Raw genomic sequence first — 21,856 nt, forward strand, 5'->3', positions numbered from 1 at the left:
GAGAGAAGGAGAGGAAGAAAAATGGCGGTGAAGGTGTACGGGCCTGACTACGCGTCGCCGAAGCGAGTGCTGGTGTGCCTGATCGAGAAGGGCGTCGAGTTCGAGACCGTCCCTATTGATCTCTTCAAGGGCGAGCACAAAGCCCCTGAATTCCTGAAGCTCCAGGTCTGTCCCTCTTCTGGAAACTCACTTCTCTTTTAGTCGAACTCTCAAACTCGAAGTTATTTTTTATTTGTGGGTACTTAGCTTTTAGAGTATTCTATCTGGTTGATCCTGATTCGGATCGTGTGTATGTGTAGCCCTTCGGATCAGTTCCTGTGATTCAAGATGGCGACTATACTCTCTTTGGTAATGCTCTCAACTCTTGGCTTGCATCATATATTTGTTTTGTTTAGAGCCTTTGGATTTTCACATCATGGTCCTTTGCTCGGGCTTTTTCTAGCCGTCTCGAGATCAAAACGTGTGGATATACGGATGGCGGTTCTTCATCAAGCTGCTATCTTTGCAACTCATTACTCACTCGAGCACTTTAACAATCACTCCGAGGGTTTGTTTATACTCTCACCAGAAGGATGCTAGTGTAATCAAAATGCATTAGCGACGAGAGGGTTTTGAGCTTGGCAATCTGCACCATCCGGCATTTGTTAGGTTAAAGTTAGGTTGTCCTTATAATTATCTAGACTTTCTGGGAGTCTTTCAGCCTTAATCTCAAGTCAATTCACTTGCCTAAGGAACATATGATCTATAATCAAAGCTCCATGGCGAAGTAGTCTGAATCACGAAGGATAAAGAGAACCTGAATTTTCATCTGATTGTGTTTCTGACCGGTGTTTAAGCTGAATGATCAGTGCATAGACATCGAAATGTGTCTACACTAATACTGAGGGTCTAGTGTCATGAGAGAAAGAATCTGCTGGTAAATTCAAAAACGCGGTGCTTGTCTCTTTTAGGTTGCATTCTAGTTTTATGGTGCTTTTCATACGTGGGGATAAAGATTCGTCTGTCTACTCTCTGTAATATATCCTGTTCAATTCATACAGAATCGCGGGCCATCATAAGGTATTATGCCGAGAAATACAAGCACCAAGGGACCGACCTGCTGGGGAAGACGATAGAGGAGAGGGGGCTCGTCGAGCAGTGGCTCGAAGTCGAGGCCCAGAGCTTCCACCCGCCAATCTTCGACCTCGTCCTCAAAATTGTCTTCGGCCCGTTTTTGGGACTCACCCCGGATCCGAAGCTGTTCAAAGAGAGCGAGGACAAGCTCTGTGTGGTTCTGGACATCTACGAGGAGAGGCTGTCGAAGAGCAAGTACCTGGCGGGGGATTTTGTCAGCCTCGCCGACCTGAGCCACCTCCCGTTCACGCAGTACTTGGTGGGCAAAATGGGGAAGGAGTATCTGATAAGGGACCGGAAGAATGTGAGCGCATGGTGGGATGATATCTCGAGCAGGCCTTCCTGGAAGAAGGTCCTCGAGCTCTGGCCCGGTCTGTATTAGGACTGTTTTATTAGGTGCGCCGGGTGCACCCGAGTCTTCGGCCTATGCGAAGGAGTTTTCGATTTCCATGGACTAGCGAGTCTCTCTGTGCCTAATTAGTATGTTTCTACTCGATCCGAATCAAGTGGGTTCGGGCGATCTAATGAGCTCTGTTGAGTCTGATTTGTGAAGATCACGTGTCAAGTTGGATCACTCCAGCAAATTAAACTTCTGCCCAATATGTGGTCATTATTGAATTTTTAATTTGTTCAATATCATCTGCGAACTATTTCTAGATGTTCAATTTAGTCCCTCAACTTTTCATAACAAAGTCAAATCGGTTTTTTGATACTATTCACAAATTTTCGTAAATTACACTATTCCCCAAATTATAGGAGATCTTTTTATTTCAACCAATTTCCTAAATCAACAAAACATATGCTGTGTTTTTGTTACATTTTTACTTGTTTGGTCTTTCTAAATATTACGATAGCTTTAATTAAGTATATCTTAGCTTAGGATCTTTATAATTGTGAAAGTATCTGCATTTAGACTTATGTCGGGCTGCTATTTTAATTTCTTAATTGACAGATTTGACAAAATGTAATTAAGAAAACGTGAAGCACAAAAACTTGAAAATTTTATGTATCTAAAAAATAAAGATTAAGGTTAATATAAGTACATTTATGTATAGATAAATTAATATGGTTGTTCAATATCCTTATGAATAAACTTATTCTTAAAATAACTCGTACGTTAACCTAATATAATTTTAAATGAGATTCTACTTTCAATGTTATAGATATCATACGCTAAAATATACTTTAACGAAATTATCGTAATATTTATAAAGATTAAAAAGGTAATAAAAGTACAACATATTTTTTTGTTGATTTAGGAAATGAATTGAAATGATAAGATATTTTAAAATCTGGGCAACAATTTCGTTATGAAAAATTGTGAATAGTGCTGAAAAACTGATTTATGAAAAGTTGATGGATTAGATTGAACAAATTGAAAGTATATGGAATAGATTGAGCATTTACGAATAGTTTAAAGACCAAAATAAATGAATTAAGGGTCAAGAATAGTGCTTCACATTAGGCCAAAGTTCAAAAACCATGTCATCTTCTCGAAAGAAATTCGTGCAAGCATTGTGACTGTTAATATTCTACTGTCCACGTAACCAAAGGTAAGTCAAGAGAAAATGTTGCAAAGAAATCCAAGGCATATGCGAAATCAAATTCTACAAAGCTAATCAGCAGCACACCAACGTTGACTGAATATCTAACCTTGGATCCCCAAAGGAATCGGGTCGCGATGGGCGAGTTGGTGCATGAAGGCAACGTGTGCAACTTGGTTTAATCCTCTGATAAGAGAATTCTTCATAAACCCAGATGCAGAGCGAGAGAGTCAATGCAGAAAGATTTTTGGCATTGACTGGTCCATCAACAGGGGAGAGAGGAAGAAGAGAGGAAAATGGTGGTGAAGGTGTTCGGGCCTGATTGTGCAGCGCCGAAGCGAGTGATGGTGTGCCTGGTCGAGAAGGGTGTCGAGTTCGAGACCGTCCCTCTCGATCTCTTCAAGGGTGAGAACAGAGCCCCTGAATTCCTCAAGCTTCAGGCCTGTCCCCTGTTCTTGAAACTCAACGCCTCTTTCGATCGAACTCGAGTTTATATCGTCTTTCTTTCTTCGCGTGTACTTAGCATTTGAAGTACTTTATCTGGTTGATTCTGATTCGGATTCGTGTGTGTATGTGTGTCTGTAGCCCTTCGGATCAGTTCCTGTGGTTCAAGATGGGGACTATACTCTGTTCGGTAATGCTCTCAACTTTTGGATATTCACATTGCACGTACTCCGGTGCTTGGACCGATGCACGTGGATGTACGGATGGTTCTTCAGCATGCTTTTCTGTTGGTGCTTGTGTAAGGAAAATAGATTCACTAGTGGAGTTTGTCGGGTTACGGTTTGGTTTTTAAAGTCTAAAATGTTTCGCAATGAGAAGATACCGGAGGAAGTCGAAAAGTTCCAAGTCTATTGACATATTCAATTGATATTAGCTACTTGTTTTAGCTTCCGTACGTCCAGTGATTTGTCTCTGCAACTCATTCCACAATCGCGCGCTCTAGGGATATCTCTGAGGGTTCGTTTATCCTCTCAAAAGAAGAATACTAGTGTAATCAAAATGCATTAGTGGTAGAGGGTTTGAGCTTGGCGCTCTGCACCTTCTGGCATTTGTTAGGTTAAAGTTAGGTTGTCCTTTCTAGTATTTAAACTTCCTAGGAGCGGTTCGCTCGCAATCTCAAGTCGAATCATTTGCCTATGTAACAGACGGTTTCAAATCAAAGCTCTATGGCGAAATAGTCTGAACTATGAAGGATCTGGCATGCGTTTCGGTGACGAGACGCAAGTCTTTCAAGTGTTTACCTCAACAGTCAGGATTGCTTAGGTGGTATTTAAGGAAAAGAGGCCAGACTCATCAGCTGGCTACTTGGGAAGTATCAAAGGAAGAGTAGAGAGTAGCCTCGATGACTATTGTGGAGTTGTCGATAATCTGTTTTGTTTTGTATGTCGGCTGAAGGCTGTCGATTATCTGTTTGAACCTGCATTTTTGTCCGATTACTTTCCTGACCGATGTAGGTGCAGAATGATCAATTCATAGACATAGAAACGTCCCGCTGCGTCTACACCATTACTGTTGGGTCTAGCGTCATGAGAGTAAGACTGCTTGTAAATTCAAAAGCACGGTGCATCTCTCTTTTAGGTTGCATTCTTTTATGGTGCGTTTCATATGTGGGACAAAGATTTGCCTGTCTACTCTCTGCAATGTATCTTGTTTAATTCATACAGAATCGCGGGCCATCATAAGGTATTATGCCGAGAAATACAAGCACCAAGGGACCGACCTGTTGGGAAAGACGGTAGAGGAGAGGGGGCTCGTCGAGCAGTGGCTCGAAGTCGAGGCCCAGAGCTACAACCCACCGATTCATGACCTCGCCATCAAAATTGTCGTGGGCCCGTTAAGGGGACTCACCCCGGATCCGAAGCTGATCAAAGAGAACGAGGACAAGCTCCGTAAGGTGCTGGACGTCTACGAGGAGAGGCTGTCGAAGAGCAAGTACCTGGCGGGGGATTTTTTCAGCCTCGCCGACCTGAGCCACCTCCCGTTCACGCAGTACTTGGTGGGCAAAATGGGGAAGGAGTACCTGATAAGGGACCGGAAGAATGTAAGTGCGTGGTGGGACGACATCTCGAGCAGGCCTTCCTGGAAGAAGGTCGTCGAGCTCTGGCCCGGTCTGTATTAGGACCGTTTTATTAGGCGTGCCGGATGCACCCGAGTCCTTGGTCCATGCGAAGGAGGAGTCACTTTCCGTGGACTAGCGAGTCTCTCCGTGCCTAATTAGTATGTTACTACTTGATCCTAATCGGAGGATTCGGGGGATCGAATAAGCTTTGTTGAGTCTGATTTGTAAAGATCATGTGTCAACTGGGATCACTCCAGTGTATTATCCTGTCGCGGACCTTTCTGGTGTCGTCGGGCCGTGTTCGTGGTTAACTAGTACCACGACAGTGACTTCGGTGAAATGAAAAATTAACCACCTACTTATCAAATCTCAAAGGATCTTTTACAACGTAAAAGGAGTATTTCTATGTAAGTGTTCTTTTAGGCATCCAGTACTCGCTAAACTGGGGTTAGATGAGCTGTTAGGCTCATTCTAGGAGATAATAAACTCATCAGAAGAATGCAGTGCGTCCCTTTGCCATCGAGAAGACCGCGGTGTGCTGACTCTTTTGCATATATTTTCCAGGAAAAATGATTAAGTGATAGTCCTTAATTTATTATGAGATTAACAGCATGTTCGAATTAGGGTGAGCAAGATGGACCGCCCAAATCGGGACCGGACCGACCACGGTTTGGTCCGGTTCTTGAGAATATCGGTTCGGTTCTAGTTCCTAAAAGTGGAACCAGGTTTGAGCGGTCCGGTTCGGCTAAGGTGGAAACCGGACCGTACCACGATAAATATATATTTTTCTAATTTTTTCATATATATATTTATTTACTTTTTAAATATATATATTTAAATAACAAAAAAGCATTTGATAGTTCAATTTTATTCGGTTCCAATGGGACCAACCCAAAAATGCTTTCTATATTGGTCCCGAAAATACTTTCGGTTCCTCTTGCCTTTACCAATTGGTCCCATTGGAACCGGATCGAACCGGCCGGACCGACGGTCCGGTCCGTCCATGGTCCCAAGATTAGACGGTCCGCTCTCGGTCCCTGAACCGGAACGGTCCTCTGGTGGTTCCGGTTCTTGAGCCGACGGACCGGAACCCACCCCTATTCGAATCACAAAAAATATATATAATAAATAATTATAAATTATTATGAAATTCATCCTTTAAGAATTTGTGTCTCATAACATGTTATTTTCACGGTGGTCCTGGCAAAGCCCATTCAGAAGAAAAGCAGGACGTGGGTCCCACGTGGACTATGATAAACGGTTGCCATGCATGTATCGGGCTTTACTTGAAAGCGGTGCATGTTAGAATTTTTTCGGCTTACACTTTTTTTATTTTATTGATGTGACGGCAGCAATTGGGTATTTAGGCACCGAAGACATTTCAAGCATATCTAATAGGAATATGCCATTATGTCTTTATTTATTAGTATCTGTAGCGCTAGTTTAGAATCAGTATAATATCTTATATGATGGTTCTTACATCATGTGGAAATGACACGTGGTGTCACAAGTTAACAACAAGTATGGTACATAAGTCGCCCATTTACATGAAGAATTATGGCCGCCAACAAGCTCCTGCTGGTTGACTCATTTATATCCTCGTTAAAAAAACTCATTAATTCATGGTGTTAATTTAAATTTTATTAAAAAAGTATGCGATTCTAAAGTGACCATAATGGATGGTTATGAACATTTCCTTTCTACAAAGCCATCCTTTCTACGAAGCCGGGATGTCAATATATTCCTTTCATATGTCAAATGGAAACTTAGGCTCCGTTTATTTCGCAAAAAATAAAAAATTTATAAAATATTGTTCTAAAAATGATCACTTGTATTGCTTGAAATAATTAGTCAATAAAAAATATTTTTATTATCAACAACAATTTATATCTAAATCAATGACGTGATAATTTAATTATTGCTAGCCGTCTTACGTAGATGTTGCCACGTCAACGATTCCTAATGGAAATTGGTTATGTATATTGGAATTTCGCCAAATTTTAAAGACAAATTGGCAAAATTAAAAAAAATTATAATTAAATTGACATTCATGCAATAAATTTTGAGATTGATTTGACAATTTCCTCACTTTTCCTTTGGTGAGCCTATTTTCATTTGGGTTAATATCACGAAAAACCCTAAACTGGTACACTTGTGATACATTTACCCCAAACTATTTTTTTGATCACAAAAAACCCCAAACTGATACATTTGTGATAATTTTACCCAGAACTATTTTTTTGACCACCAAAAACCCCAAACTGATACACCTATGACAATTTTACCCTGAACTTACCACAGAAAACCCCAAACTGGTACATTTGTGACAATTTTACCATGAATTAAATTTTTAATATTATTTTTTTGAATTTTTATTAATTTTTTCTTCATCTTCAACCTCTGGCCGGTAGCTGGATCGGCAACCGGCCAGAGGCGGAAGCGGACGAGGTTGGCCCCGCCGGCCGCTGGCGAGGGTCGCCCTCGCAGGCGTCGGGCGAGGTAGCCCTCGCCTGGGCGGGCGAGGGCAACCCTCGCTTACGTCGGGCGAGGGCTGCCCTCACCGGCGTCAGACGAGGACAGCCCTCGCCTGGGCGGGCGAGGGCAACCCTCGCCTGAGTCGGGCGAGGGCTGTCCTCGTCCGACGCCGGAGAGGTCTGCCCTCGCCCACGCCGGCAAGGTCGAGCCTCGCCAGTGGCCGGCGAGGTCGAGCCTCGCCCGAGATCCAGCGAGGGCGGCCCTCGCCGGCATCGGGCGACCCTCGCTGCGTCGGGCGAGGCGCCCTCGCCGGCGTCGGACGAGGATAGCCCTCGCCTGGGCGGGCGAGGGCAACCCTCGCCTGAGTCGGGCGAGGGCAGCCCTCGCCCACGTCGGCAAGGTCGAGCCTCGCCAGCGGCCGGCGGGGCCAACCTTGCCGGCATCCGCCTCTGGCCGGTCGCCGGTACGGCGACCGGGCAGAGGTTGAAGATGAAGAAAAAAAAAGGAAAAGAAAAGAAAAAATAAAAAAATAAAAAATAATATTAAAAAATTAATTCGGGGTAAAATTGTCATATGTGTACCAGTTTGGGGTTTTTTGTGGTAAGTTCGGGGTAAAATTGTTACAGGTGTACTAGTTTGGGGTTTTTTGTGGTCAAAAAAATAGTTTGGGATAAATGTGTCATAAGTGTATCAGTTTAGAGTTTTTTGTGGTATTAACCCTTTTCATTTTGACGATGGTGGGTCTTCGAGCGTGAGCTGGATCTTGTGTTTTGTGACTCGATCCAAGACTGAGTGATTTTTAGGACTCGCTGTAATCAGTGGGCAGCAAGGAAATCAAGAAAAGCAGTGTATGTGACCTGCATCACAGGTCATATCATCACGGTGTACTTTTGCAGTCAGGTTTGATAAATCAAACCCGAAATTGTTTACTGGAGGTATAGTCACGTAAGTGTTTCTCCTCAAGGACACCTCCCTTCAAACACTCGAACCGACAGTCTATCGGTAGCATCTGGATGATGATGTTTTTGCTCATCTAAATCTTTGGTCGCATGGAAAAATGTTATAAAGTTTCTTATATTCTTGCACGCGGTAATTGACTTAGGTGAATAATCACGTCGAGCATATAATAGTCAATCGCCCCTTTCTTCCTCTCAAGGTTAGGTGATCAATAGCCTACTCAATTGCAGGGGCAAAGGAAGTTGACAAAGAAGACCCATTTGGTGATTGATGCAAAGGACACCTCAAAAGTGTGCAACCCCCATTGGCCAAATCTTCCTACTCCCTTGAATATATTGATTAAAGAAGACGCCAATAATTCATTAAACATACTTGTGGACAAAGGCCAATTTGGCCCGTCACCTACTCTACTACCCAATTGGAGCAAATTGACAATCACCTTTCTAGAAAGCAGGCAGGCAACGTAAACGGGTGAGCACGATGCTTTCTTGCCATTTCTTGCTGACGATTACTGTAAAGCGACTGTTCGATCATAGGTTCGACCTTATTTTAGTGCAAAAGATCGACAAAAAGACAGATCTCTCAAGATCTCGAGTGGCCCTTAGAGCATGATGAATTTGCAATGTAGAAGGGGTGAGCACGATGCTTTCTTGCCATTTCTTGCTGACGGTCCTCGTCAATCGACTGTTGAGCGTAGGCTCGACATTAATGTAGTGCAAAAGATCGACAAAAAGACAATCTGTCAAGATTTCGAATGGCCCCGCAGAGCATGATGAATGTCCAACCTTACCCAATTGTGTCCAACCGTATCCACACCGGAAACACATTGAAAGAGCGCAGTATATCCAAATAAAGCCAGAGAAAATTCATGGCATGGAACTAAATGCGAGGGCAGACTGTGACGTGGACTGATTAGCTAACCTTGGAACCCCCAGGGGAATCAGGTCGTGATTTGGTGGGTTGGTTCAGTGAAGATAACTTGGGCAACTTCGTTCGGTGCTCTGATGCAGTGCGTTTCTTTATAAGGCGAAGAGACACACGGTGGGAGAGACCCATCGAGAAGCGACAAGGGCGGGAGGCGGGTCGTGATTTGGTAGGTTGGTTCCTTGAAGATGACGTGGGCAACTTCGTATGATGCTCTGATGCAGAGCGTTTCTTTATAAGCCGAAGAGACGCACAGTGGAAGAGACCCATCAAGAAGCGACAAGGAGAGAGAGAGAGAGAGAGAGAGAGAGAGGGAGGGAGAGAGAGAGAAATGGTGGTGAAGGTGTACGGGCCTGACTACGCGTCGCCGAAGCGAGTGCTGGTGTGCCTAATCGAGAAGGGCGTCGAGTTCGAGACCGTCCCTATCGATCTCTTCAAGGGCGAGCACAAAGTCCCCGAGTTCGTAAAGCTCCAGGTCTGTCCCCTGTTCTTGAGAACCCACTTCGCTTTCAATCAAGAACCCTCGAAAGCTTGACTCTTTATCGTGTCTCCTTTCGTGGGTACTTAACATTTTAAAGTGTTTTTGTCTGATTGTTTCTGATTCGGGTCGTGTGTGTACGCTGTGTACGTGTAGCCCTTCGGATCAGTTCCTGTGGTTCAAGATGGCGACTACACTCTTTTCGGTAAAGCTCTCGGCTCTTTTGGCTTGCGTCGTTCTTCTGTTTTTGTTTGTTTTGAGCCTCCGGATTATCATATCTCAGTCCGGGGCGCTTGGACTTTTTCTTGCGGTCTTGAGATCAAAACACGTGCATATATGGATGATTCTTCAGCATGTAGCTGCTCCTAATTTACTATGCGCTGTTTGTTCTGTAATCGGCCAGCGAAGCGTCGCGAAAGTCTAAAAAGTTCCGCCATGAGTAGATAGATACCAGAAGAAGTTGGGAAAGATCGAGTCCCACTGACATGTTCAGTTGATATCAGCTACTCGTTTTAGCTTACATACATCTACCGTTTTATCTTTGCAACTCGTTACAAGCGTTTTGTTAGGTTGAAGTTAGGTTGTCCTTTTCATTATTTCTAGTTTCTGGGAGTCGTTCACTCTCAATCTCAAGTCAAATCATTTGCCCGAGGAACAGATGATTTGAATCAAAGATCTAAGGCCAGAGTCATAGCTTCCATATCTGTTGTGGAGTTGTTCATGATCTGTTTCTTTTCGTATGTCGGCCTAAGGGTCGTGGATTATCTATTTGGAACTGCGTTTTCATCCGATTATGTTCCTGACGGGTGTTTAAGCAGAATGATCAGTGCATTGCCATCGAAATGTCCCACTGCGTGTACACTAATACTGTTGGGTCTAGTATCAGGAGAGCAAGACGTCTACTCTCTGTAATATATCTTGTTTAATCCATACAGAATCGCGGGCCATCATAAGGTATTATGCCGAGAAATACAAGCACCAAGGGACCGACCTGCTGGGGAAGACAATAGAGGAGAGGGGGCTTGTTGAGCAGTGGCTCGAAGTCGAGGCCCAGAACTTCCATCCGCCAATCTTCGACCTCGTCCTCAAAATTGTCTTCGGCCCATTTATGGGACTTACCCCAGATCCGAAGCTGCTCCAAGAGAGCGAGGACAAGCTCTGTAAGGTGCTGGACGTCTACGAGGAGAGGCTGTCGAAAAGCAAGTACCTGGCGGGGGATTTTTTCAGCCTCGCCGACCTGAGCCACCTCCCGTTCACGCAGTACTTGGTGGGCAAAATGGGGAAGGAGTGCCTGATAAGGGACCGGAAGAATGTCAGTGCGTGGTGGGACGACATCTCGAGCAGGCCTTCCTGGAAGAAGGTCGTCGAGCTCTGGCCCGGCCTGTATTAGGACTGTTTTATTAGGCGTGCCGGATGCACCCGAGTCCTTGGTCCATGCGAAGGAGGAGTCACTTTTCGTGGACTAGCGAGTCTCTCCGTGCCTAATTAGTATGTTACTACTCGATCCCAATCGGCGGATTCGGGGGATCGAATAAGCTTTGTTGAGTCTGATTTGTAAAGATCACGTGTCAACTGGGATCACTCCAGTGTATTATCCTATTGCGGACCTTTCTAGTGTCGTCGGGCTGTGTTCGTGGTTAATTAGTACCGCGACAGTGACTTCATTTCACCTACTTATCAACTCTCGAGGATCTTTTACAACGTAAAACTTTTAGGCATCCAGTACGCGCTAAACTGGGGTTAGATGAGCTGTTAGGCTCATTCTAGGAGATAATAAACTCATCAGAAGCATGCAGTGCGTCCCTTTGCCATCAAGAAGACCACGGTTTGCTGACTCTTTTGCATATATTTTCCAGGAAAAATGATTAAGTGATAGTCCTTAATCTATTATGAGATTAATGGTACGTTCTGAATCACAAAAAATATATATAATAAATAATTATAAATTATTATGAAATTCATCCTTTAAGAATTTGTGTCTCACAACATGTTATTTTCACAGTGGTCCTGGCAAAGCCCATTCAGAAGAAAAGCAGGACGTGGGTCCCACGTGGACTATGATAAACGGTTGCCATGCATGTATCAAGCTTTACTTGAAAGCGGTGCAAGTTAGAATTTTTTCGGCTTACACTTTTTTTTATTTTATTGATGTGACAACAGCGATCGGGTATTTAGACACCGAAGCCATTTAAAGCATATCTAATAGGAATATACCATAATGTCTTTATTCATTGTCTTTGTTAATTGTATTAGTATCTGTAGCACTAGTTTAGAATCAGTATAATATCTTATATGATTGTTCTTACATCACGTGACAATGACATGTGGTGTGACAAGTTACCAATAAATATTGTGCATATAGTCGCCTATTTACATGAAGAATTATGACAGCCAACAAGCTCCTGCGGGTTGACTCATTTATATCCTCATTAAAAAAACTCATTAATTCATGGAGTTAATTTGAATTTTATTAAAAAAGTATGCGATTCTAAAGTGACCATAATGGATGTTTATGAACATTTCCTTTCTACAAAGCCATCCTTTCTACAAAGCCAGGATGTCAATATATTCCTTTCATACGTCAAATGGAAACTTAAGCTCCGTTTATTTCGTAAAAAATAAAAAAATTGTAAAATATTTTTCTAAAAATGAGCACTTGTATTGCTTGAAATAATTAGTTAATAAAAAATATTTTTATTATCAACAATAATTTATTTCTAAATCAATGACGTGATAATTTAATCATTGTGGGCCGTCTTACGTAGATATTGCCACGTCAACGATTCCTAATGAAAATTGACTATGTATATTGGAATTTCGCCAAATTTTAAAGACAAATTGTCAAAATTAAAAAAATTATGACTGAATTGACATTCATGCAATAAATTTTGAGATTGATTTGACAATTTCCTCACTTTTCCTTTGGTGAGCCTATTTTCATTTTGATCAAGAACATTATTCACGATGGTGTGTCTTCAAGCGTGAGCTGGATCTTGTGTTTTGTGACTCAATCCAAGGCTGAGTGATTTTTAGGACTCGCTGCAATCAGTAGGTAGCAAGGAAATCGAGAAAAGCAGTGTATGTGACCTGCATCACAGGGTCATATCATCACGGTGTACTTTTGCAGTCAGGTTTGACAAATCAAACCCGAAATAGTTTAGTGGAGGCATAGTCACATAAGTGTTTCTCCTCAAGGACACCTCCCTTTAGACACTCGAACCGACAGTCTATCGGCAGCAGAATTTCATCGGGATGATGATGTTTTTGCTCATCTAAATCTATGGTCACATGGAAAAATGTTATCAAGTTTCTTATATTCTTGCGCGCGATAATTCACTTGGGTGAATAACCACGTTGAGCATTGTCGCGACCGACCTCCCCGCTCTTTTTTATCTGCAACATGTAAAAAAGGGGATTTCGCCTGGTACTTGCTAAGTTTAGGTTAAGGACTTAACTCGGGCTCTCCCAAGCCCATACCATATCGCGACTTAGGGTTTAAGTGTTTAACATGCAAGTGGTTTATATCAAGGAGTCGCCACTAATCGATTTGGGGTGGGTCGATTAGAAACCCAAATAAGGTGATGGGAGAATTACCCCATTCATGCGAACCAGAGATTAACTGAGTTCGGGGACTTGGTTACACTAGTCGGATAACTAATGCCCTTTCGGTACCTTTTTTACCCTGTTCATTTATGAAAATATTTGTCAGGCAATTCGGATTGATTTTAGGACCTTTCTCCTAACATGTGAGGTGATCAAGCGAGTGCATAATCATAAACGATCAGCAGTCAAGATAAATATCCAGCCTTAGGTTCTAATCCTGACTAAGTCAGATGATATTCAAAACACAACAACTCATGCAATTGTATTAAAAACATGCATAATAATACAACGGTAATAAAAATAACATGCAAAATACTACCGCGCAATCTCAGGCTTGTCTAATTTAAACAAGTCAAAAACTTGCATAATAATACCACAATAAATAAAAACAACAAATATATAACATAAAAAAATTTGAATTTTTTTTAAAAAATAATAAATAAATAAATAAATACGAAAAGAAAAAATAAATACGGAAGAAAAAGAGAAAAAAAAATTTAATTTTTTTTAAATTTCTTTTTAAAAAAATAAAATAAAATAAAATAACCGGGTCGGGTCGCGGATCCGGGTCGGTCTGATCCGACCCGGGTCAACAGATCCTACCCAAAACGTTGACCGGGTCGGATCTCCGAATCCGGGTCGGGTGATTGGATTCGGGTTCGATCGGAACCGACCAGGATCCACGAAACCGACCCGAATTGATTAATTCGGGTCGGATAATTGGATCCGGGTCGGGTCTGATTTACCCGAATCGACGAACCGGCCCTGAATCGGTTTTTGAATAGCACCGGGCCGGTTCAGCCGGTTCCCAAGCCTCAAACATCGAAGGTCACTGATCAGACGAAATTTCGGCGATTCGCCGGATGTTTCGTCCGGCCAGTGGCATCATTCTCCTCAGCCCATCAAGCTGAGGAGTGTTTGATGCCTAGTCGCCGGAGAACTGGCCTGAATAATTGCCGGCCAAGCCCCGATCGGAATTCATCAAATCGGACGTCAATCGGAATTTGGCCGACGTACCCAGACCACGATTCGGCTTCCTCTGGTCCCTGATGGTCTTCACAACACCTACCTGAGTCGGCTGAGTCACCATTCGGCCCCCTACTCTCCGGCGAAGTTCAAACACAAACCGGACTTTGTGGGAAATTTTGACAAACAGTTGGTGGGCGTGACAAAAATAGGGGCATTTCGACCTATTCCGGGAGCTCGATCGGCCTTAACAACCACGGCTCGCCTCCGACGGCGAGTGGGGACCAGGATCAAGGACGGTATGGGCCAGGATTCGCGCGAAACGACCGGTGCGAGTCCCGGCCACACCGGACACAAAAACAGGGGCGAACAGAGCACCGGGGAAGGCTCACCGTTCGGCGACGCGACTGGAGGCTCTCCGGCTGATGTGCGGTCGACGGCGCGGCTGTGGGGACCTGTAGAAGCTCGAATCTCCCCTCTTTCTCTCTCTTTTCTCTCTGTTTTCTCTCGGACTCTCTCTGTCTCTCTCTGCTCTGTTTCTCTCTCAAATGGCCGAGCGTTTCTCTCTCTTTCTCTCCAGTTTTTGTAGTGGCCGAGAGCCACTGCTTCGGCTCTCTTACGTCGGCTGACGAAGGCCTGCACCGGCCTACGCCGCTTGAAGACTTTTGTGGCCATTTGCAGGCCGGTGCAGAGGGGGGGCCTGGTTCAGTGAGGGGCAGAGAGGAACAGGGAGAAGAGAGGAATGAGGAGATAAGGGAGACCGGGAAAACGGGGAGGACGGGACTGGCAATTAATGCCAGTCCCGTTGGCGTGCTCCCCCGGCCCTGCTGACCCGGCCCAACTCGGAAATTCTTTTTTTTTTTTTGAAAATTTGATTTGATTTTGATTGATTTTTTTTAAACACTCTAATAGACTCTATTAATACAAATGTGCCTAATTTCTATATACAATGCATTTAAATAGAAATATTTTTTGTTTTAGGAATTAAAGAAAATTAACTCCTAAATTTTGTGCAATTAATTTTGGGCAAATTAAAAATAGGTGTCAACAGCTGCCCCTCTTTGAAGGTGAGCTCGCAAAGATTACGTTCAAAGATAAAATGACACCTAAATTTGGCCCATGCATGCTCAATGAATGCTTTTTTTGGTGAGAGCGTGAGTCCCATTTTTATGATGCGATATAAGATGATGCATGCTAAAGCAAATAAAAACATACCTGGGGCTACTTACCTTATTGAAGGGTAGAGTAATTCCAGATAGTTGATATTGTGTGTCGAGGACCCGAATCTGTCTTCGGTCGCCTTGACGGGGAAATCGCTTGTCTAGGACCCGAACCTTTCTTCGATTGCCTTGACTGGGGAAATCGCTTGTCTAGGACCCGAACCTATCTTCGATCGCCTTGACTGGATTTCGTTTGTCTAGGACCCGAACCCTTCTTCGGTCACCTTGACTGGGGAAATCGCTTGCCTAGGACCCGAACCTATCTTCGGTCGCCTTGACTGGATTTCGTTTGTCTAGGACCCGAACCTTTCTTCGGTCGCCTTGACTGGGGAAATCGCTTGCCTAGGACCCGAACCTATCTTCGGTCGCCTTGACTGGATTTCGTTTGTCTAAGACCCGAACCTACCTTCGGTTGCCTCGACTGGGGAAATCGCTTGCACAGGACCCGAACCTATTTTCGGTCGCCTTGACTGGATTTCGTTTATTTAGGACCCGAACCTTTCTTCGGTCGCCTTGACTGGATTTTACTTTGCCAAAGTACCTGCATCTCATAAAGGGTACCTGAAAAGACTTGATGTGAACAGAGAGGGTTGATCCCATGCTCAGGAGGGGTACTATAACAATCGTAGGTACATGGTGAACAGAGAGGTCAATCCAATGTTCAGTTGGTGAACAAAGGGGTCAATTCAATATTTAAAGGGTACCATAACAATCGTAGGTACATGGATTTTTGGAACCGGGCATGGGTAGAATATACTTACCTGGGCACGTTCCTGCCTCTTAAGGGCATGTCTCCTGTTAGAAAAGTTTTTCTTTGTGCAAACACATACGCATTCATTGAAGAAATAGACAATTGAGGCTATTCTAGTATATCGTATGAAATATCTTGACCAGCTAGTCAAGATGCTTTTCTTTTTCAAAGGAACATCCTGTTTACCTTCTAGGTAGTTTGAAAAGAATTCTGATGAAATACCTAGGGTTTCTTACCCGGAGGTTTGATGCATCATCCGCTGAATACCCGATCTTTTTCGGGGCATCTCTCGTGGGATGATAATGAGGGCTTATCCAGCGCCCGAATTTTCGTGTTCTATCACTGGGGATCAAAACTCTGAGCTGTGAAAGCCAATTAGCACAAACATGCATGTATTCATCAAGGATAGACAAGCTAGGCTATTCCAGAATGCGCATTTGAAAGTTCATGCAAGATGATTTTGCCGTGTTTGCATCACCAAACATCCACCGAGGGTAATTATCAATTGAGACAATTTTCACTCGCAAGGTGGACTTCTCGAGATGCTGAACGAGAGACCTTCACTCAGAAAGGACTTTCCACTCACTCTCATTGAAAAGGGTTGTTTGTCCCGTCCATTATTGCGGGAACATCGAAAACACTCAATCTGACCGTTATCACATCCGCAGGGGTCTGAGTTTTCTCGCAAGCGGTACGACGCTGCCAATCTGAGAGGTCTTTTTCAGGGTCGTAATGTTGGCTTGGTCAATGGCTTAACAAATGTGACTGTCCAAGTCAAGGCCATGAAAGAAAATATTCTGCAATTATCTCCAGGTTTACAAGTCAAGAACCCTGCAAAACGAGATAAAAATAGTCTTGCTCGTACTTCCTCGAGCGTTGTTTATAAAAATTTGAAATTCCACATTAATTCAAGTGCCCTAGTTAGAAGAGACTTCATGAGGGATGTAACGTGAACTTGGTTTACAGGTTGAGGAACGAAATGATCGTTGGGCTCAAAAATGTATGTAAGGGTGAGAATTGGTGATCACCTAGCATTGTCACCAGTCTTATTCTCGACCATCAGGATCCTTTTGGAAAACTCCCTGGGTAATCCCGTGGTTTAGCTTATTGGACAGCTTTTTCTTGAGGAGTTTCTGCGTCAAGCATTTTCCTGGATACCATTCGATCTCTGTCCCAATTGCTTTCTCAAGAATAGGTTCGTTTTCATCTATCATGTGCCAGATCTTTGTCAAGACAGAGTTATTAAAGTAGGAATTTGTATCAAAGAAGAACTCAAGTTTAAACCCTTTGGGGTCGTCTATTCTACACCACTTAATATCATTGAGATATTTGAGAGTGCCTTCATCACGCTCAGAGATCTCCTAAGCTAAAACTTCATTGTTTTTCATAGCAGTTACCCAGAAATTAGGTACTCCTTTCTCTTCATCTTTTTCATCATTTTTCTTCTTCTTCTTTTTCTTTTTCTTTGTTTTTTATTCATGGGCATTGGCCTTGCTTTTACCAGGCACACTGCTTTTTCATGCCCCTAGTTTTCAGCATTTTTTTGCTGTTCTTTTGGTGTTGTCAGGACTAGCCTAAATAAGTTTGAACAGAACAATATTGTTTGACTCTTGGAGTCTTCATCTTCATTCGGTACTTTGGACCCTGATGCTCAAACTGTGGTGACTTTTGCCTTGCCCCGGTGTGGGGGATGATCACCAACTGGGTTCATACGAAATGAAATCGCTAGCTTAATTGGGCTAGCAAGGGATATAAGTGTATGGGATAGAAAAAGAATTGCTCTTCGTCATCCTAGGGCACTTAAATTATCGTGAGAGTTCATTTGCAAAAATAACACTTAAAGATTAATGCAAGTGAGAGCAAGAAAATTTCTATTCATCTTTTCATCTTGTGCGAGCTGTTGCGGGTGATGATCATAGAAAATTTTAGATATTACAAACTCCTCATTCTTCTTGTCTTGCTCAGTTCCTAAGTGAAAACATCACTGTTATCAATGAGATGTTGGCATTTTGGACAGGCTTTAGTTTGCTGCTCCTCTCTTGACAAAACCCTCTTAGCCTCGACCGTCCTGCCGTCGATGGTGTGCTTGTCTTGGAGGACCCTGTCGAGGACCATCAGATCCGTGAAAACGATGAGGCCGAAGCCACGGGGGCGGTGACCGAAAGGGAGGGACGCTCTTCTTGCTCCCTCTGAATTTGAATCCTCCCTGTGATACCGATTTACCTCAAGCTGGCCCAATGTGGGGTGGTTCTTGACATGGGTAATTTAAAAGGAACCTCAGAGTGTATGGGCTCAAAATGATCAAGCAAAGGATCAATGGTAGTGTATGGGGCAGAGAAATGAACTGCTTCTCATCATTTTGGCTACCGTACCTTATGCGAGAAATCCCTTTTACCTTATAGAAATGAAACTTTTTCGCTTATCTTGCAAGGAGTTTGGTACGTGAGAATGTGTATAGACTAGGGATTGCCTCTCATCATCCTGACACATCTCGTTCAATACATCGGAGCAGTTCGACACCATTCGTCGAATTGTCAAAGTTTTCACAGGGAATTGGTGAATTAAACAGGTAAAATTACCATGCGAAATTCTTCCAAAAGACATGTGATGTACTTGGAGGAAGGTTAAGCATTCATTTGCTTTAACATGTTTCCTCTTTCTCTGTTTCTTTGTATTCTTATGAAATAAGTTTTTAGAGAAAGAGATACTTACCTATGCTGCAATAGTAGGGCAAACCTGCAAGGTAATAAGAAAGACCGTGTTAATGAACGGCTCTTTGAGGGACAGGAATTGGGAACGATACAACATTACCCTTCGTGATTCCCCTCATTTGAGATTAAATTGACAACTCCTTGAGTTTTCTCGGACGTTGATAATTCCCTTCTGACAAAAACAGGAGCTTATGTTAGAAATGAGATGATTGAGGGTAAATTGAGAACGATACAAATTACCATTCTTCCATTTTGCCTTCAAAACTAGCAGAGTTTTTTTTCCTCTTTACTTTGTTCAGTCTTCTCTGTCTCAGTCTGCTCCTCCATACTCTTGGTCTCGAAGCTCGAATGAAATCCTCTATAATTAGGGGTGCTTCCAAATATAGGGTTCTATTGTCGGCGCACGCTGTGTCAATGCGGTTCCAGCATGTTGAGGAGTTTCTCGTGAATGCTCCGATTCCTGACTGCACAGGCATGTGCAATTACTTGCATGGGGATTTTCGCAGCAAAGCTAATTTCTGCTTTAAAGGTCTTTGACGGACATGGGCGTGACTACCATCGGGACTTCCGTGGTTGCCAGGATCGGCCTTGACGCAATTTTGTCATATGCAAAGTCCTTTTCAATTAGACTTGTTACCATGAGTGTTCTTTACTCAGTTTTGTCCTATGTAAAAGGAAAAGATATGTCATTTCTATGCTAAACTGGATGAACTTTAGGAACGAAATACATCCTTTTTTATGGACTGGGAGATCGCATGCCCCCCGGTCTACTCTTTCAATTAAGCACTTCTTCGTCATGTTTCATTCGAGAGGTCCCAACATTGGTGCTCTATCCGATTCGCTAGCACGTTAAAGTCTAGCATGTTTCCCAGTTCATTATCTGCAAAAGAAAAGGGATGGAATGTCATTTCCAAAATTTGTTAAGGAATAAGACATACCTTTTTCTTTCAAAAGGGGTAATCTTTTCTTGATTTGCCCCCGACTTTTGTACGAAATGATGTTTCACTCATCATGGGGTCAAAGAATGCTCAACATTCTCTTTGACTCTCTGGGGCTGATATCACCCACTGGTAGTAATGAGATTTGCCCCATGTTTCATTTGAAGATTGGATGATCTTCGCTCGGACTGCCCCTATCAGATGAGTTGGTACGCTAGCATCATCAGGGTCTGATGTGCTCTTCAGTTTGTGCCATTTTCAAATGTCCCCTTGTAATGACAAATAAAAAAGGAGTATGCTCTGAGACACGAAGTGAGTGAGTTAGAAAAACAAACAGGGTTATGAGCATGCACGCTTTTCCACCATCGTTCTTTTTGCCCTTTTGAAAAATGATAAAACGTTTGTTTTATTTTCAAAAGCTTAGAAAAAACGAAGCATGAGGAAGCCCGGGCCTCAGAACACTTTTCTTTATATGGGTGGATATCATCAACGGGCCGGTTTGGGATATTCCTCATGCCCTCAAAAAAAAAAAACATTTGTAATTCTTTTGAATAATTCAGGCGAATTATATTTGTTGGAATGGAAATTGTAATACTAAAATTCCAAGTATAATTAAAAATTCAGAAAACTGGGAATCTTAGAAAACAGCTGAGACTTTAGAAAGCAAGAAAAACTCCCACATAGGGGAGGATTCAAACTATTAAATATGCCTCTATTCTAAGGGAAGAAAATTGGGTCTTCAGTTTACTCAATGATGACATCCGCGCCTCCTGCTTGATTGGATGGTGCGTTACGGAATGAAAGCATCTTTGCATCCAACAATTTCCGGACCTCATTTTTCAAGACAACACAGTCATTGACGGAATGTTCTATTTCACTCAAATGATAGTCACATGCCTTGGAGGGATCGTAGTTGGGGAAACGCTCAGGATTTTCACGCTTTGGCTCTTTAGCAAGCAACCTCTTTTCTAGGAGAATAGGCAGGATCTGAGACAGAGGCCAAGGGAGTGGTGTGAACCGCTTTTTGTTATTTCGCCTTTGGGGTGGCTGGCGGCCTGAGGCCGGTTGCTGTCCACTGCTCATCTGAATCATTGGGGAAGGATGAACGGTTTGAGTATATGCAACATCCGCATCTGTCAGGGGTTCCTTCTCCTTCTTCATGCCGAGTTTCTTGCTTGTGGAAGTGGGGTCTGTAAACCATCCCTCACGCAATCCCATTTCGATTCGTTTGCCCACAGGAACAAGACGATTACGGGATTCAGCAGTGGCACTAACCAGGCGGTGTCTGTATTCGTACGGAAGCGACTTTATGAATAACTTCACTTGTTCATGATCAATGAGTTGTGGGGTAACCTGGGCGGCCAAGTTTCTCCATCTGGTGGCATACTCCTTGAAGGGCTCACTCTTCTTCTTTTCAGTGCGTTCCAGATCGTCACGAGTAAAGGTGACGTCAAGGTTGAATTGATATTGCTTGAGGAATGCATCAACGGCATCATCCCAAGACTTAAAAGCATCTACATCTTTCAACATATACCATGTCAAGGCTGGCCCCGTCAAACTCGCTTGAAAGGTCTGAATCACGAGGGGTTCGTTGTCAACGTACTGGGTCATCCGCACATGATACATGTGCAAATGATGTCTGGGGCATGAGGTACCATCATACTTCTCGAATTCCGGCATCTTGAACTTTTCTGGTACTTTGACCCGTTTGTATATAGACAGGTCAAGTGGGACAGCATGCTGCGGGCCTTGTAGCTATTTCAGCATTTCCTCGACCTTTGCAAGGCGTTTGTCATGTTCTGTCATCGGTATAACTTCAAATTCAGGCTTCCTGACGGCAAGGGAAAGCGGATCGTCCTCTAGCGGGGGCATTTTACTATCGCTGGCAGAGGCTTTGTCTTTTCCAGTAGACGGTGGTGGTAACACCACCTCAACTGCTGCAGGCGTGGACGTGAGCTTGCCCTGAATGGATTCCACCTGCTTTGTGAGATTTTGGATCGCGTTGAGGACCAGCTTCATCTCGTCCTCCATGTTATTGAGACGGACGTTTTCTTCGGCCATTTTTTGTAACTACCTATGAAAACGCTGATATGAATGAGTATAATGTTCAATAA

General features: G+C 43.3%; 3 protein-coding genes across 3 annotated transcripts; all 3 read left to right on the forward strand.

The window, feature by feature from the left end:
• On the forward strand, positions 1-1,688 carry LOC115685759 (glutathione S-transferase F9-like). The gene is made up of 3 exons (XM_030610864.2): positions 1-165; positions 300-348; positions 1,041-1,688. The coding sequence occupies exons 1-3, from the start codon at positions 22-24 to the stop codon at positions 1,493-1,495; spliced, it is 648 nt and encodes a 215-aa protein (XP_030466724.2). The 5' UTR covers positions 1-21; the 3' UTR covers positions 1,496-1,688.
• Positions 1,689-2,869: 1,181 nt separating this feature from the next.
• Positions 2,870-5,086, forward strand: LOC115685760 (glutathione S-transferase F9-like). Its single transcript, XM_056315650.1, has 3 exons — positions 2,870-3,097; positions 3,243-3,291; positions 4,325-5,086. The coding sequence occupies exons 1-3, from the start codon at positions 2,954-2,956 to the stop codon at positions 4,777-4,779; spliced, it is 648 nt and encodes a 215-aa protein (XP_056171625.1). The 5' UTR covers positions 2,870-2,953; the 3' UTR covers positions 4,780-5,086.
• Positions 5,087-9,140: 4,054 nt separating this feature from the next.
• LOC115669637 (glutathione S-transferase F9-like) lies at positions 9,141-11,144 on the forward strand. Its single transcript, XM_030590798.2, has 3 exons — positions 9,141-9,550; positions 9,710-9,758; positions 10,489-11,144. The coding sequence occupies exons 1-3, from the start codon at positions 9,407-9,409 to the stop codon at positions 10,941-10,943; spliced, it is 648 nt and encodes a 215-aa protein (XP_030446658.2). The 5' UTR covers positions 9,141-9,406; the 3' UTR covers positions 10,944-11,144.
• Positions 11,145-21,856: the final 10,712 nt, after the last annotated feature.

This window comes from Syzygium oleosum, unplaced genomic scaffold (genome assembly GCF_021117445.2).
Source record: "Syzygium oleosum isolate NSW1041296 unplaced genomic scaffold, Sole_v2.1 Sole_v2.10, whole genome shotgun sequence".
Taxonomy (NCBI): domain Eukaryota; kingdom Viridiplantae; phylum Streptophyta; class Magnoliopsida; order Myrtales; family Myrtaceae; genus Syzygium; species Syzygium oleosum.